The sequence below is a fragment of the Euprymna scolopes genome, chromosome 28, assembly GCF_053919585.1.
Source record: "Euprymna scolopes isolate OS-2025 chromosome 28, ASM5391958v1, whole genome shotgun sequence".
Taxonomy (NCBI): domain Eukaryota; kingdom Metazoa; phylum Mollusca; class Cephalopoda; order Sepiida; family Sepiolidae; genus Euprymna; species Euprymna scolopes.
The window spans coordinates 2831020-2850685 of record NC_136509.1 but is presented as its reverse complement, the minus strand read 5'-3'; the positions used below and the strand labels follow the sequence as shown (position 1 = coordinate 2850685).

Here is a 19666-nt window from a genome sequence, read left to right as displayed (position 1 = left end):
TTTCTATTAATCATGATGAATTAGATTTATTTTTTAGACAATCTTACATCGATATATCTATTTCAACAGGGTATATATACATTTCTATATACGGGTGTATTTAACTCTATTTCTAAATATGGTTGTATTTAACTCCATTTCTAAATATGGTTGTATTTAACTCGTTAATGATTAGCGATTCTTTTAATTCTTTTCGGATTGCGATTGGGATCGCTATCAAGTGGAGGTTCTGAGCTCGATAATCATTCCGGCAGAGAATGGGGAATTTCGCTACCCATTTTATAACGGTTGAGCCATAGTTCTTGGTAGTCCTAGGAGACCTATCCTCCCAGATATTGCCTTCTGTCTGTCGAGTTCAGTAAGTTTAGGTTTATTACTTGGGGCGTCCTTACTGGGAAATGCCGACATATCTGACTAGACAATTTTTTTAAAATACCAAAGTGCTCCTCATTTCAGGATGCTGGCTTGATCTCTGACTTTGTGTCATATCGAGGTTCTAATGTCGACAATGACTCCAGCAGAAATTAAGACATATCAGTGATCTTTCATCTAGCGGGCGGACCTATTCGTTCTAGGTTCATCTCCTCAAGTTTTGCTTTTTGTCTTTCAAGAGGAGTAAGATTAATGCTCACTGCTTGAAATGACAATGTATTGCCAACGGGACTGCCCAGGTATTTAAAAACAGAGTGCGCCTATATATGGAGTTGTGCCTTTATTCTCCTTACCGGCGAAACTTGTGCCATGTCTTTCTGCGATGAAAAGGAAGTAAATGACAGATAGTCGTCTTAGTTATGGTCGCCGAATCATGGCGTGTACTTCTGCACCCTACTTTTGCGGATACAGTATGTGTTGATTATACTATTTGTTTTGATTTATTGCTGGCCTCCAAGGCGACAACACTTTCGACCAGAGATTTGAAACTTACACCGCTATAAAATAAACTTTCTATCATTTCCAGTTTATGAGCTGATCAAAACTTTAAATATTTTGGAAAACTGAAATCGAAATCATGAAAAAACTGTGTTGAGGTCACAGTAGAAATACGTACAACTGAAGTCAATTTCAACAATGAATTTCACATACAAAAGCTACTCTTTCTTATTCGATACTATACACCTTATATATCTATAATAATAGTATTGTAGCCCATTTGTTTGTACGTGCAGATATTTAATCTTTGAAATTTGTGAATTCTAAAATTGTAAGAATACATGATGCGTTATATTCCATGCATCCTCGTGTAAAAATTCAAATTAGATCTGAGGAGAAAATCTATGAATTCAAAAACATTTAATCAATGTTTTTAATTAATCATTTTTATAAACATTCTTGCTATTAGGATTGAGTCAATACTAGCTTTTTAGTTGTCTAAACCAATAAAGATACCAAGAAAGACAATTATGTTTATACTTAAGCCATGTGCCGGCTTTTAAGTACTTTAATTGTCTTCTGATGAACTCCTAGCACTTGTGTCCCCTCGACGTACACACTGTTGGTTAACGCGACAAACAGAAAAACTCACCACTTTACTGTTGAGATCCCCAGATGCCGGAAAACCTTATACTTAAACAGTTTATTATTTCGAACTGCTACACCATGGAATTCCCTCCATGCGTCCTGATTCCACGATTGTACTAACCTGCAAAAGTTTAAATGTAATGTGAACAGACATCCTCCTGCTCAACCCTCCTCAGTTCTTTGTTAGACACGGCTCCAAATAGTAACACCTTGTGTTTAACGTAGCAATATGTCTTGTTTGGGTGTGAAAAACAGTAGGAGCATCAACATATAAAGGGGTGTGATTTTGCTGCTTTACCGTTAGAACAGAATATTTACGTTGAGAGGGCACAAGGGCTAACAGTTTGTCAGAGCATATTTTATTAAAGTATTTGTACCACATTGATACCATGAGACAAAGGTTGGATATTTTGAATTGTTTTTGTTTGTTTGTTTTTTTTTACACTAAGAGCAAGCTACCATGAGACAGGGGTTGGATATTTGATTTTTTTTTTTTTACACCAAGAGCAAGATACAAGTGATACGAGGTGCCTTCAAAATAAGTTTCCAGACGTCTTTTAAAATTGTTATAGACTCTTGAACATTCGGTATATTATTGTCATTCGTCTTATGAAATGACTGACCAGTTTTTTTTATGATTCTATGTTAAAATGAACAGCTAAAGCAGGAAGTGGAATACTCTCTACAAAAGTCTAATGTTAAAGTTGGTAAATTTCAAGAATGCAATCTGAACGTGAATGCACTTTAAAAGAACGATATGCAAGAGGACTGTGTATTAAAGTTGAATAAATGCTATAGAAAGGAATAAAACGCTTCAGGCATCTTTTGTATCGTCTTGCATGAATCGAGCATCAGTTTTTGAGTGGCATAAGAGATTCAACGAAGGTTGGAAATCTATGAGGGATAATAAAAGAAGCAGGAGGAGTAAGGAAGTCAGAACACCGGATTTGATTGGCTAAATAAAGAATATCATGGATAAAGATCGCTGTGTGTCTACAGAGGCAATAAGTGCACAGTTTGATGTCAGTGTGGGAACTGTACACACAATTATTCGTAAGGAATTGAAGATACAAAATATTTGCGTGAATCCAGCAGGCTACAACTTCATCTTTGTCATAGATTATTTGACATAAATGTGAATCAAGAAAGTTCCTCGCCGTCCCTAGAGTCCAGATTTTGAATTTTTTGTTATTTCTTAAGCTTGCGGAAAACCTTGGCGGTTGTCATTATGAGACAACTGAGAAGGTGAAATAGGCTGTGACGCGGCTTATTGATATGCTCACACAAGAGGACTATCATTGGGACCTTCCAGAAGTTATTGTAACGGTACAACAAGTGCATGTTAGCCGAAGGAGATAACTCCGGTGAGAATTGGAGTGCTATGTGTGTGAGCTATCTATAAAAGTGCCTATACGAAAAAAGTCTGGAAAGTTATTGACGGCACCTCGTAGATGCTCAAGCCCAAAAATGGCAGCAATACTCCATACATGGGCGAATTTTGGCTTTGTAAACATATAGGATGCTCTCTAGTGCAAGTAATTTTATATTTAAAATCTATTATGAAACTGTCTTTTAAATAGAAATTTCTTAAACGAATAAGTTGAAAAACAGAGACATCTGAAGGCTATTGTTGTAACGTAAAGGTTTCTATTCTATTCTTTTCAGATGCGAGGTTATTGATAGAAACGACAAGCCATCGGCAAATAACATTTAAGAAAGTTACAATCCAAGATGGTGCTGTGTTTGAAATGAAAAGTCTTCCGGGAAATGCTCAGGACGTGTGGAATTTAACGGTAAAGACAATCACTCCATTATAGAAAAAACTATTACTTTTAAGCATCGCTAGTCGTGATCTAATGTTAGGAAATTGTATATTATAGAAATAAACAGAAGGATACAAGAATAAATGATTAAATCTATTAATATTTAAAGAAGTTGCACCAAAATAAAAAAACAACATTTTTCAACAAGGGAATAATGCTAAAATATATTGTAATATCTATCTCTACTATTATATCAAAGTCAATGTGAATATCTGAGATTTCCTTTCTTATAGGTTCCGAAACGACTGCGTTTATCTTTTGCCAAATTTTACACAAAGCTATTTCTTATGCCCGGTAGTGTTTTTAGGTATGTTTTGTAAGGAAATTCATCCGATAAATATCGAAAATCAACAAAAATCTAATTTAAAAAAAATAACCTTTCTCTCTTATATATGAAAATAATAATGTTTACAATGGAATATTCTACGTTACACAGGCAAAGGGAGATAATAAATATTCAACGAATCATTTCTTCTTTAAATAAATGATTTATGATAATCTGGAGACATGACTTAGTGGTGGATCATTCGATTACAGATCGAATGATCCCTTGTTCAAGCCCAGGTGTACCTCACCATTTTATTTTGGTTTTTATTGATGAGTTTAATTAAAGATAAAAGAATATTGCCCATTTAAAATCGCCACTAATCATTTCTTTGTTTGCATATTTTAAACTAAGCATAAATCAAAAGTAACTTTTTCAGGGTATTCATCGTCAAGCCCAAATATGAGCTAACGTGATATTGTAAACAAACACAGACAGAATTTGATGAACGACATTTTCATTATTTTATTTTTTACCGAAAACAACAATTCCTCGCAATATATAATAATCAATATAGGTTGATTAATACATACGCAATATGCATAAATTAAAATATGTTTAAGTGTATTGTATGATCGGGCTGCCAGCTAGTATTATATCAGTCTACCATACCTTCCATGGTTCAATGTTAGGATATTGTGCATTAGCTACAGAGTAGAACGATAAAATTGTCACCCTAGAAAAGACGGCATATTTCCATTTCCATTTGATGAAAAACGTTTTTTCTTTTGTCTTTTGCGTTTTTGTTTGTTTTGTTTTTTTTGTTTTTTTTGTTTTTTTTTTGCAGACCATCTACTTATTAGTCAATTGCGTGCAAATCCCATACGCGATAGGAGTTTCTATCATGGCTAAAACTGACAAAATCTTAACGAGTGAGATCATAGGTACGTCTCTGTGCAACATAATCTCTACCGATCAAGCTCATGACAACAGGACCATTGCCACCACCCTGAAAATACAAATCCGAGCTGTTCAACGCCTGAGGGCACAGTTCTACAAAGTTTCCGGCCACGGTTATAGTGGGTGGTGTACAGGGTGTCCACAAAGTCTGGCTGCATAATCTACAGGGTGTCCATAAAGTCTGGATCTAAAGGGTGTCCACGAAGTCTGGCTGCATAATCTACAGGGTGTCCACAAAGTCTGACTACATTAAGTAGCAAGACTTTGTGGACACCCTGTAGTTTCAAGTGAAAGCCACGTCATGCCACTTCATATCTTCAAAGTCAGCTTAAAAGTCAACACCAACCTGGATGTGCTGAAGAGTGTTGTGATCTCGATTTCGAATCTCGCTAGATAATTATATTTAAAAAAAAAACTATATATATATATATATATATATATATATATATATATATACTATCAAAAGCACCCGTCGTTGACTGGGTTCAAAAAATGGACTCTGATTTATGAAAGTATGATAGGTTATGAAAAGGAGGGATTGTAAAGAGATAGCTTCGAATTTGGGGGTATCAAAACCAAAGCAAAATATGATGAAAGTAAAAATAAAATAGATACACCCCATAATTTATTATACTATACCTGTTCACACTGAAACACTTATCACAATATTCTGTGGATCTATATTAAAAAACCTTGTTAAACTTTGTGACACATTTCCATTCTATGGAGGTCAAGCTCGAACGAACACCCCATAATTTTATTATACCATATTTCTTCAAACTGAAACATAATTATCAAAGTATATTTACGCAGATAGATATGAAATTATTTATTAAAGTTTGTGCCTATTTCCATTCTATGGAGGCCAGGAGAGAACGCAGCCACCACAATTTTATCATACCATCCGTATTTAAGATAACACATACTTATCAAAGTATTCTTATGTACATCTATATCGAAAACACTTGTAAACGTTTTTTTTTTAATTTTTAAATTTTCTATTTCCATACTTTGTGGACCAGGCGCGAACGCAGACCCCACAATTTTAATGAACCAACATTCTGCCAGATCAAACATACCCATTCCTGTGTCTCGATACATCTTCTATTATTATATGTAATCCGTTATTTTTTAAATAGTCAACCATATAGGAGCCTATTCGTGACCAGACACACACACACACACATACACACACATACACACACAGACATTCAGCTTTATATTATAGATATGAACTGGGCTACATTAGCTAGAATTGATTTAAAATATGTAGCGCTCCAGCGTTATTTCTTACTATCCGAGCTTAGTCCATATGCATAACGAAACTTTAATAAAAAAATATAGTTAAACGTAAATATTTATATTTGCGCATGCATAAAAGATCCATGCTTAGTCGATTTATGCCTGCCAGGTTCCAGTTTTTTTTTGTTTTTTTTTTTAATTTTAACTTGTTAGCAAATATTTTTACGGCAAAAATTCCAAATAAATACTTCCATTGATATGACTATATTATATATCAAGATTCAAATTTGTAGATAGGAATTGACAGAGTAATTTGGTAGAGACCGTTCGATACAGGCACGGAATAAGATTACAATTATGATATACAAGCAAGCTGCCCGATCCAGCCCAGACGTAAAATATGTTTAATATGATATTTTAATTTATTTAAATTGCGCATTTATTATTATAGATTCGATTCAGCGTGATTGTTTATTCTTCAAACCATAACAGTTATTTAAAATAGATTCATAAGTTTAATATATTTTTTTAAATTTTGTGCAGCAATTTTTTTTTATCTATAGCCTCTTTAATTCTCCGGTTTTTTGTTTGTTTGTTTGCTTGTTTATATTTCGTGACACTTCCAGATCAGGCAAGAATCAGCTTCTTGACCTAAACTACAACTTCTTTTTAACAAAATCGCAATTGCGTTTTAAAAGTCAAACAAAAAAAAATCACAAATTTCTACTACAAAATAACCAAACTAAATACCATGAATAAGTTTTTGAAGATAAAAAAAAACTTTGAGCATACAAGCATTTACCAAAAGTACCGGATTCGGCATAAAAGAACCCAAAAATTTTGATATGCGGTAAAACATGAATAAAAAATATATTCGGATAATAAATTTAATTAGTATTAATTTTGTTTAAAAAATTCTATTGTAGGTCCTTAGTTTTATATTGATTATTTCTGCATTTCGATGAAGCTTAAATTTTAAATTGCATTTACGGCGCAAAATGCGTTTTACGGCCACGTATATCTAAAAGGCACAGTCGCATATTCAGATATTGTTGTTCTAAAGTATGTGATGAATCCTAACTTCCGCTAAGGAAGTTTTGTACTCGGTCGAATTTGGAATAATGTTTCTTTTTCTGTACATCTAAGCGTTTACACCGCTTGACCACTCGTAAGCAAACTTGGTTAAAATATTGATCGTCCTCTTTTTTATGATTTAATTTGGGGATATTTATGACGAAGAATAAACATCACAACTATGGAACAGTTTCTCATAAACGTTCTCCACATGACTTTTATTTCACTCAGTCAAATAGTTGACCTCATTGACAAGTTCAGTCAAGTTTAACGTTTTGTGTGGATTTTTCACGTTCGTTCACAGGCGTCAGCTGTCTTACTACTGGCATAGGTTTTTCTTTTAAATAGAATTAATTCAGGAAATCATTGTAGCGGAACATGTGCGCAAAATATTATATAAATAAAAAAAAAATAACAAGCTTAATATATTTCTACAATACATTTCTTTTCCCTCCGTTATGGTGTGTAAGATTTCTATGAATGCAATCGTAAAGTGCAAATAAATAAAGTGAAAATAAAAAAAAAGATTTTTTAAAAGCAGACATATTTTAATAAGTCAATTCGTATAATACAAGTTTAAACAACATTATTTTCGTACTCGTGGGAAATCAAGAACATACTTTCATAATACGTAATTTAGGTCGGCCATGTCGGGCGTAGTAAAAATACTACCATAAATTAATATGATGCTTCTAGCTAGTTAGTAATAAGCATAATTTATAAATCTCTGCTGACTTATGAACAGGACCAAACATGCGCTCCTCTCTGAATAAATATCGATACTAGCTTCTATTTACCCCCACCCCACGTTGGAAAGATAACACACAGGTGTTGGAATGTAGGATTCAACAGCTAGCGCCACAGAGGAAGCGTAAAAATGTCTGCGCAGCCTGGTCGGCATTCCTCAGTGATTAGAACGATTAGCAATAAACTGATACTTGTTTAAAGTGAGAAGATAAATCTGAGGATGGTGGATCACCTAGAATTGCACAAAACCAAAGCAAAATCTAAGTCAATAGGAAAAAAAGTTACATGAACAATGCCCTACTTCAAGGAAAAAATTCGGCTAACTTAAACTAGTTGTGCCCCGCTATTAACCATGAAGGAATGAGGCCAGTTGTTTACTTGATTTTCTAACCTATAACTTAACACTTGCATTATTATAAATCTACGCCTTTTTATATCGATTTAAATTCATGAATAAAATATTTTTCTGATATATATATATATACAGTGATGATCATATTTATTGGCACGGTAAAATAAAAGTTAAATTTTGTCTAATAAATTCTAAAAAAGGGATTAAATTAAAGAAAATAACAAATTATATTATGTATTTTTAACTGGCCTTTCCGATGCAGCAATCGGATTTTAGAAAAAATAAATAACAAAGGAACAACAAACATAATTGCAAAAAACCCTTGTTCAAAATTATTGGCACGATTTATTTAATAATCAATTGTATAGCCTTTGGCCTTGATTACCTTCCTCAGTCGCTTTTCATAGTTTACAACCAAGTTGTTGCACTCTTCAGTAGTAATTTTAGCCCACTCTTCCTGACAATAATCCTCCAATTGAATTTGCATTACCCTCAATTTTAATGTTCTCCATAAATTTTTAATTGGATTAAGGTCTGGGCTTTGTGATGGCCACTCTAAAACATTAATATGATTGTCCTCAAGCCATTTCTTAGTCAGTTTAGCCGAATGCTTTGGGTCATTATCTTGCATGAACCACCAACGACGACCAAGTGAGAGCTCTTTAGCAGAGTCTTTCAGGTTTTCATCCCATATTTTAACATAATCTTCCTTTTTTATACTACCTGTGACCTTAACAAGTCGCCCTGGTCCAGAGGCAGCAAAGGATGCCCAAAACATCAAACTGCCTCCACCGTGCTTCACTGTGGGTATGGTGTTCTTAGGTAGGAAAGCTTCGCCAGATTTTCTGTAAATATAAGACACTTTATTATGGCCAAATAACTCTATTTTCGTTTCGTCAGTCCATAGAACACGTTTCCAGAATGCAACATCTTTATCAATATGACGTTTTGCAAAGGCTAGCCTTGCTTTCAGGTGCATAGGCTTCAATAAGGGAGTCTTTCTCGGACGACATGCTTTTAAACCAGCTCTCTTCAAAACTCTACCAACTGTATGTCGAGATACATTCACTCCAGAGGTGCTCTGTTCATCAACAATCTCCCCAACAGAGATCCTTGGGTTTTGTTTTACTTGTCGAACAATTTTCCGTTCATCTCTTGGGGAAAGAATCCTTTTTCTCCCTCTAACCTCTTAACTCATAACGTGGCCTTGCGATTTGAACTTGTTTATTATGGCTCTAACAGTGGATTTGGGAAGGTTTAGCTTCTTTGAAATCTTATCATAGCCCTCCCCATTGGTATGGCATGCTACAACAAGCTTCCTGACGTCTTCGCTGTGTTCCTTAGTTTAAACCATGGCGATTGAAAATTATAATTTAGTCACTTATAATAGTTTAAATAAATCGCTATCTAAAAATTATCTGAAAAAAATTATTCACTGAATTAGCGTTAAACAAGCATAATATGGCTATAAAAAAGTTCAGAAAGCACGTAAACCGGAAATTGATTGATATTATACTGATACTAAAAGAAAAACAAAGCCGTGCCAATAATTTTGAACAAGGGTTTTTTGCAATTATGTTTGTTGTTCCTTTGTTATTTATTTTTTCTAAAATCCGATTGCTGCATCGGAAAGGCCAGTTAAAAATACATAATATACTTTGTTATTTTCTTTAATTTAATCCCTTTTTTAGAATTTATTAGACAAAATTTAACTTTTATTTTACCGTGCCAATAAATATGATCATCACTGTATATATATATATATATATATATATATATATATATATATATATGTGTGTGTGTGTGTGTGTGTGTGTGTGTGTGTTTTAGGCAGCACGTTTTCATTTAGACACACATAGTTAGGCAGCACGGAGTGTTTTTGCTTAACCGTCTTTTTAAAATATGTCCATTTTTCGTATGGTCGTTCTAATATCTCGCTCAAATTTGTGTAAGAAAATTCCATAGTCGTTCTCCTTCACCTGCTTATTTTGTTTTGTTTTGTTTTTTTGCAAATACTTTCAACTTATTTTCTTCAGTCGTCTAAGGGCAGTTTCGGATTACTGTTTCTTTAAAATCTGGATGCATTTATATACTTCGGTTAAAATTACATTTAAATTACTTAAAATAGCGGAGCATCCTCTATGTAAAAAATGTTTTTTTACGTATTAAGAACGTGGTCAAACTATATGTACAATGGTTTTAAAAGTGTGATTTACAAAATGATATGGAAGTTACATTTTTAAAATTAATTTATAAATTTACATTACAATATATATATATATATATATATACATCTGCTCTTATACACACATACACAATAAATAAAAACAAAGGGACGAAAAAGACTATGGAATTTTCTTACAAAAAATTCGTGATATTAGAACGAAAAACGAAATATTTCATATGAAAAATTGAGAGATTACAAAAATACGATAAAGCAAAGCACCCCGTGCTGTTCAACAACATATGTCTGAGCACTGTAAAGAACCCCCCAAATAAATATTTAAAATAAATCATTACAACTTTTGTTTCAATAAAAATAGCAACGAATGCCCGTGCGATCGCAAAAAAAAAAATAGCCAAGTAGGCAGAACCCTAAAAAAATTGAAGATCTACAAAAAATTAACTCTAAAAACAATTTAATGAAATTTTTCGTTATTGTAATGCCCTTCAATGTAATTTGTAATATTTGGGGGTTTATTTTGTTTATGAAGTTGTTAGGTGAATGTACAGAGTGGTCTCATAAAAATTAATTAAATTTATCGTAAGTTTATGTTTTAAATGTAATTCCCTCTTCCCCACCATCCCAAAAAAATAAAATTATACTTGTCATGTTTAGTCCCCCCTCGATCGCCAAACTTGAAAAAAATGCCAGAGGTTACATTTCTCGTTGAACGCTTTGTGGCCAAAATGTGGGCGCTCATTTTAGGTTAAATTAATATGGAAAAGTGATCCACCACTCTAAAATGTAAATTTTCTTTCTTTTCAAAATTTCTCGCATATTATTTTTAAAGGCTATTTAAACGTATTGGGCCAAAAAAGTAGATCTTTATTTTTTTAAGTGGGTCACATCGTAAAAAATTACCGATTTCTATATTGCCATTTATAGAATAATAAAAACAAACACATGAAATTTTTCTTCCGTTTTTCGTAAGTGTTTTTCTTAATATTTAAAACAGCAATAAAAGCCAAACATTTTTCTATCTACTCGGAATTATTTATTCAAGCTAGAAATTTATTGAGATTACCAAATTATTTTATTGGGTGATAGCTTTTTTTTGTTTATGTTACGAAGTGACAAATAACTCTAAAACAAAGATTTAAAATGTAATATGCAAATGAAATGATCTCTTTATTGTATCTAGTTTGCAAGAATGATACTATACATAAAAATACATGAGAGATTAAAGTTAGGAACCTTTTGTATATTTTAATCAAATTGTGAACAAACAAACGACAAGACAGTCATACGAATTTATATATATATATTTATGTATATATATATATATTATATGCAATATAATATTCAATAGAGAGATGCCTCTGTTCTAATAAATTCGGAATCTGTATGATTCAAAATATATTTAAGTACCTCCTTACTAGCATTAAATATTTTAAAGAAGGTTATCAAAACGAGTAGTTAAAGCAAATTAAATATTTTTTACATAATCCCACTACGCTATTTCCTTTAAAATAATTCCCTCACGTAATAATAATAATAATAATAATAATACTGAAAGAATATATCTGAAACAAAATATCACTAATCAACAACATTCTTATAATTCTTACATCTAATTAATAAGATTGAAATGTTTAACTGAACTAATCGGCTACAATTTGGCAGCCATTTCAACCCTAATAGTTGTAAGAAAATATTTTAATGGTAAGCTAAAAAGAATATTTCGTGATCCACTCCAACATATAATCAGGAGTATGGAAAGATTAACATTGGTGATTTTTTAATTGATTGCGCTGACATTTATTGCTATTAAAGTTCTTATTTTATTGATTGTCCTAAACTAATTAAATTTCAATCAATACTCATTATAATACGACTTATACTTTTTCATTGCATTTGTTAAATTGTTTTCGTTTATAATTGTAATTTATTATGCGTCTTTAATTTAAAACGATTTTAGGTTTGACAAATACCGAATGGAACGATATATTTGTTACCCCAGAAAACACGTTTAATGAAAGAATTTTTTTTAACCATCAACTAGTTGGATAGTTGCGTACAAATTCTGAGAGGGATGGGAGCGTTTTATCATGTCTGAAAGTGACACAATGTTCAACGAGATAGATTGGAAATGCGTCGCTACGCTACTTCTGTTCTCTACCGATCCAGTTTATGGCAACACGACCATTGCCATAACCCTCAAAATACAAATCCGGACGGTTCAACTCTTAAGAGCACAGCTCAACGATATTACCGGTCACGGTTATGGTCTTTGATGTAGTTTCAAGTGAGGGCCACGCCATGTCATTTCACATCTTCGAAGTCAGGTTCAAAGTCACAGCATTCCATCCTTCAGTAACTCACACGGAAACGACACTGGAAATATAATGAACGGCTAAGGCTAGAGTGTTAAACGTTGTGTTTTCTATTCTAGTGTATGGTATCCAGGTCACCAGTCATACTTTTTTTAATATAACTTTTGAAATCATTACTATATATTAGACACTAATTAATAGACAATTGTTAGAGAGCTCAAATTTTATTTACCCAATAATTAATGGTTAATAAACTAGTGGTAGACGGTTATTTTCTTTATCAAGTTGTACTGAGGATAAGCAAATACTTATGCACGGGCAACTGTTTCGCTGTATCATATCTCATCCGTGAGGCTTGACTAGCAGGTTCCTCAAATTGGATTAAATATTTTATCGTGGAGCTGACAGTAGACTTTCAATGCAAACATTGCCAATTACCAGAAATATATATATATATATATATATATATATATATATATATATATATATATATATATATATATATATATGAATAGTAATAATTCCCCTCGTTCCAAATACTAAGTTTAGTCAGTTGGTAGACATTACAATATTATTTCGTATCGCAGTCTGGAAAATTATGTATTTGCTGCATTTTTAGTCACGTACTCATTAGATGTTGATCTTAAAAGACCTAAAGGAAAATGCCATTTTTAACAACTTACATGGTTTATGCAAAGACATAATTTTGCAGACTTGTTAGTCGCAATACGAAACAATATTGTAATGACAATCTTTTGAAAAGAAATAAATGATCCATCGAGAAAACTTTTTATTTGGAACTTGAAGAATTATTATATTTACACTATATATATATATATATATATATATATATATATATTACTGTGACTCAAAAAAGGTATACTATTGGGCTTGGGTTTTTTTTATTTTAAAATACATACAAAAAAATAATAAATGTTTATTTAGGTAAAAATAAGTTTAATCCATTACGATTAATATATAGAAACTGAGTAACATTTCAAGTAAATGTTTAATCTTTATTTAAAGAAGGAAAGAGAAAGAGAAAAAGGGTAAATATATAAAAATGTATATATATATAGATATATAGATATATATATATATATATATATATAAAGAGAGAGAGAGAGAAAAGGAGTGAGAATTGGAGTTTTGTTTACTTACGTTTTATTCATTTTTTATTAAAATACAGTTTAATCTTTAAGCATAAATATCTTTGTTTATTCTAAATTATTATTTATTATTAGGGTTTTCGTTTATATAAAAAAATGTCAGTAGCGGAAATCTGAAAAATGGCAAAATATTTGCCTGGGATAGAAATAAATAGGCATGAAAAAAATCAAGATACATGAACAGGTTGACAAAAAGATATATAAAAAAGCAGTTTTAAATTTCATACTTTATATTGTCTGCGTGTCTACTCGGGAGATTACTGACAATCTTTCGAACGGACTTCAATAAAAAAATAATGTTAAAAGATTAGAATGTGCGTCGTCCAATATAATAGACACGCGCACACGCATGTATATATATATATAGAGAGAGAGAGAGAGAGAGAAAGAGAGAGAGAGAATGAGGATATATATATATATGTGTGTGTGTGTGTGTATATATGCTTAAAATATATATATATATATATTTATATGTATAGACAGAGAGGAAGAGAAATATATATATATATATATATATATATATATATATATATCATATATATATATGTATATGCATTTGTAAATATATATATATATATATATATATATATATATAGAGAGAGAGAGAGGAAGATTATATATATATATAATTATACATGTGTGTATGAGTGTGTGTATATATGTTAAAATATATATATATTTATATGTATAGACAGGGAGAGAGAGAGGAAGATATATATATATATATATATATATATATATATATATATATATATCAAGATCATCCATATTACATTTTTTTTTGTTTTTCATTTGTTTTTTGTTTCATCCACTCAAAACTCGTTTTCCCTTAAAAAGTTTCTCAATAAATTTATATAAAAGTGGCATTTCCTTTCAAGCATCTCGACACGAATCTAACAAATTTCCCATAAGTACAGAAAGCGTATAGATAGAAAGTAAATGCTGAACTCTTGGAGATTTCCTCGTGCATAATTGATCTTTTTCATCAAAAACTGTTCTACTGTTCTGGAAACTTACAAAATAAAAAAAATGTAAACATTAAAAAATATATTTTTTGCTTACATTCACTCCTAACAATTCATATCGCCATTTGGATATACGAGGTTAATGTTTGGGACCATTCCTAGGAAAGATCTAAAGGATTTTGTTTTACCTTACATTATAACTATGCATATCAGTAGAAATAGGGAATCAGGCAGCAGAAAAGAAATTCCAACGTCTAGCTGTTCGAGGAAAGTAACTATTAGAATAGATAGCTTCCTGGAATTTAAAGATCACAATAGTGAAGAGGTGTGAGTTTGCGGGTTTATTGTGTATATTTACCTTAGGGGGCACAAGTGTAACGAGTTCATCAGAGCACACATTAAATTAAGATATTTGTAAAACAGGCACGGAGATGCAACATTGCGGCGATGGGGCAGTGGTTGGAGCTTAGTTGACAAAGTGGGACATATTAGAGTGAAGATTCTGTTTTGGACCTCATCGAAAAGGAAGAGACTACTGGTAGATGCACCAGCCCAAGTGTGGCAACACTACTCCATGCATGAGCTAATGGTGGCCTTGTAGAGGTACAGGATAGTCTCAGGTGTGAATGATATTCTAGAACGGTAGAGGCAATCCATCTTCCTTATAGCAGCCTTCGCAATGTCATCAACTTATTTTTTTATATTGCAATTTTGAGGGAAAGGCAAGTTTTCGTAGCCATGATGAAAAAGAAATAGGAGAGCAGCTGACCAGTTTCGCCCTCACTCCTCTAGAGCTGGATTGAAGATTTGTTTTTTATTTTAAAAAATGTGAGATGAACCCATAAGGGGAAATATACTTTTAAATACGTTTAAAATAAAGCATGCTTACGGGGGAAAAACAGGGAAACGCTCCATATCTAAAATAATTCTGTGTAAGATAAATGTACTATGGATCACTTTTAAACCTAAGAGACATTTCTCCTCTTTACAAAGAGAAGGTTTCTTCATGTGAGACATTTGTTTTTACTATATTATGTGGCTATCATTATCTGTACACACTAGGAGTTCTCACACAGGTAATCATCAGAGACTGCTGACAAAAACCGGTCTTTTTTCTGAAGTTTGACTGAAAAGACTCTCCAAATTTCCAGTACTCTCATATTCCTTGGAATTCCGTTGCAAATGAGTTTACATTATAGCAACAGTCCTTTACCATTGATTTCGTCTTGGCAATTATCATTAGTCAACTGGAATTTGAATGGCTGTAAGCAACCCCCTTCAAATGCCCAGTCTTTTTCACACTCATCAAATGGAGATACTACGTACAATATATATATATATATATATATATATATATATATATATATATATATATATATATATATTTAAGGATGCAATAACTTACAATTTTGTGGTCTCGGTTTCCTTGGTTCCATGCGGTGATTCACTTTACCACATGTTACACCATGTTGTACTTTCTATGTAGTAGGTTAACATTTGTAGATCGTGTCGATTCACCTTCGTATTCGAGGATTCCATTAAGATTTCTGCACTATTCGAACCAGTTCTCTTTTTTGTTTTAACACATTAGATAAACAAACAACCTTCAGCCTCGCTCACATGAAAACCAATTGAACTTAAGAATTTCTAACAGAAAACAATAACCTAAATGATTCTAAATTCTATATATTGCACTTGCTACAATTGCCCGTTTTTCTATGTCGATCCATTAATTAACATTGTCGTGATTTTGTATCTTTTTGTTTTGCATCTGTTTGGATTTCTATACGACCGGTTAGCGTTTGTTGCTCATGTAAATTAATCTCTACATTCGAGCATTTTCCTTAAAAGTTCAGCCGTTTATATTACTGTAATCTGTTCTACTACTACTACCACTACTACTACTTCTACCACCACCACATCCTTTGAAAGTATATTTTATAGTCGTGTTGTTCTACGCCAATGCAATCTTATGTGTTAATATTTCCATAGTAGCAAATATACCCCTGCAAAGCGCGGGACATGCTGTACGCTTCATCGGCACGTTTGCAGTAAATGAATGTTGTAAGAGCAACTATTGGTTAAGGCGTTTAAAAAATTTTAACCGCGTCTTCAAGTCACTATTAGCTTCCAATCTTACTAATCTTTCTTTCTCAGCTTCGTTTCTATTTAGTTTAAGTGACATCTTTAGTGTGTATCTGAAGGGGGGACGTATAATCTTTAATTTTTCTAACAAATTATTTGCATCTCAAAGAAAAAAGGATCAGTTACATTGTTTTTGGCAACGTTATTTTGGAAGGTCAAAATTAAGACATACAGTGCAAGAATTTTAGACTTATGTTAAGGACACCTATCATGCTAAATGTCATCAAGATTGGTTAAGGGGATAGAATGGAGGAGGGTGAGCAAATTAAATTTCACAAAGAAGGTGGCCGGCGCCATGGCGGCGGTCCCCGGGATGATGTCAGACTCCAACTTGGTCTGCACCATCCCCAGGTGAGGGTATTTTATGGAAGAGCCGCACCAAATATGACCTTAACCTTGAAAAACAGTGTTCACCATCCCTACGTCGAAGACCAACATCATGTCAGGTTTTGTCACGATCTTTACAGTCGTGTGAGCTGTAGAAGAGTTAGAAACACAGACAAACAGACACATACACCCGGTTGCTCCTACTTTATCTATATATCTATAAAAGTGAACGTGTCTCTGTGTCTGTGTGTCTGTGTCTGTCTGTGTGTGTGTACATTTTCCTATGCAATAACTCTCTCAATATTTAGTCTACATACTCGAAATTCGATATACAGGGTACTGAGATTAGGAAAAATCTATGTGATTGGTTTTCGGCCAGAAATCTGACTGTTAAAGGGTCAAAGTTCAACGATTTGATCTTTGAGAACTCTACCGAACTCCTCCGACAATATTGAGTCTAAACATTTGAAATTTTCGATATAGGGTCCTTGGACATGGATCTAACTTAATAATTTGATTTGAGTCCAAAACAATAAATTTTAAGGTGTCATAATAGGTATAAAATTTAAAAAGAAAATTACCTCTGCGGTCTCTACTAAATTACTCAGACAATTTCTGGTCTAAACATTTGAAACTTGACATAAAGGGTATTCAGAGAAAGGGCAATCTTTTTAATCAGTTTGAGTCGAAACTTTTTTAGTTACCAATATCTGAATGTGTGTATGTATGTTTGCATGTCTGCGTAAAATTTTCGACAGAGGCGATCGATTTTATCAAGATCAGTATTGTTTTGAGGCTCGACCTTTCAGACGACAAATATCGAAAAGTTGGCTAAAGACATTAATATCTTCATCTTCAACTGGGAACTTTTCTACAGGGGTCGCTTTTTTCGCCGATATTTTTTAAAGTCATCCTCTCCTTTCGATTGTCTAGCCTTAATTTTAAAAAGTATCAATTCCGGTTTGGCGGTGGTCGTAACAGCATAGACGTCAGGCCCCCCCCGTTCTTTTCCTCCTTCGCGGTACGGGTTCGAGCCTACCTTCATACTAACACATTTTTTTTTTTTTTTGCTCAACACACACATCCTAACACTCAGGCAACGCCGGGATGAAATGCTAGTATATATATATATATATATATATATATATATATATATATATATATATAGAGAGAGAGAGAGAGAGAGAGAGAGAGAGAGAGGGTGATTTATTCTCTTTCTTATCTTTCTTATATTGGTTCGGACATTATAAAACTATTGAAGAGATCGTTATTGATAATTATTGCATTTCTTATTTTTAATTTCAGACTAGTTCTCTAGTTGTCGAAGGTGGTGGTTTGCTGCAAGGTCATGTCCTTCATATTATGAGCGACGATATCGATATAAATAGCGCCGGGGTTTTGTCAGTAAACAATAAAGGACTAATAAAAGGACCTGGTGCTGGAAAACTATTCGGAGGAGCGAGCCACGGAGGAACAGGTGCCCGTGGTAATTCACAACAAGGTAAGTTGAACATATCAAGAGGTGACATTCAATAAGTTTCTAGATTCGCATAAGCATTATTATTGGTAACACCTATATGAAACTTTTAAGTTCCTCGCGATTAATTGTGCGTCAAGTTTTCACACTAATATCAAACTGAGCACTTATCGTCTTTATAGACACACGATGATCCTTATCCATGAAATACTTTACTTGGCCAGAGTTGATAACTCTGATGCTTTAACGTCATTATTCCTCCCATTAACAATCACATACTCTCTATTTTCCTTGAATCTCTTATGCCATTCAAATACTGATACTCGATTCATGCAATATGATCCAAAAGCTGTCTGAAGCATTTCATATGTTTCTATGGCACTTTTCCAAGTTTCTAAAATATCCTCACGTTCAGATTACATTTTGGGAAATTCCCCAACTGTGACAATCAGGCTTTAGTCGAATGTATTTCAATTCCTGTTGTAGTTATTCATCTGAACCTGAAATCCTAAAAATTGGGTCAGTCATCTTATAAGATGTATAGAAATAACATACTACATTTTCAAGAGTCTACAACAATTTTGGGCGAAAATTTGGCTGCCAAGGGGTCAAAGTTTACAGAGTTGACCTTGGCAGACTCTACCAAACTTCTCCGTTAATGTTGGGTCTTAACACTTGAAACTTTAGATGTACGTTACTTTGACATGAATCAAACATTTAGATATGATTTGATTCCAAAACACTAAATCTTTAGGAGTCTAAATTGGGGTCAAAGTTAAAAATTTGTACATCTACGGACTCTACGAACTTTTTTCTATGGTAGTTAAGGAAGCCTATTATATAGAAAGGCATTACGTAGATATTCACACTTTTTTAATATATACATATGCACATAAAATTATGAACAGTAAATAGGGTCCGAGCAAAGTCGGGCGGCACTGCCAGTATTTAATAAAGAATTAGCTCGTCTGAACTCCAATCTCTGGTCCCCCCTCGCCAATCTGTCCCAAAATAAAACACCCGTCTAGCTGAATCCACTGTCAAAAACTTTCCCCACTCTATATCTATGCCTAAATCAAAAGGTAGATTCCATGAACAAAGCTTC

At 32.9% G+C, this 19666-nt stretch overlaps 1 protein-coding gene across 1 annotated transcript in view; it reads left to right on the top strand.

Annotated features, from left to right (window-relative positions):
- Positions 1 to 19666, top strand: part of LOC145249431 (uncharacterized) — a 911941-nt gene that overhangs the window by 109157 nt on the left and 783118 nt on the right. Inside the window, exons 14-15 of the mRNA XM_080110989.1 lie at positions 3184 to 3311; positions 18390 to 18585. Coding sequence (XP_079967115.1) covers positions 3184 to 3311; positions 18390 to 18585 — 324 coding nt within the window. The remainder of the gene's footprint in view (positions 1 to 3183; positions 3312 to 18389; positions 18586 to 19666) is intronic.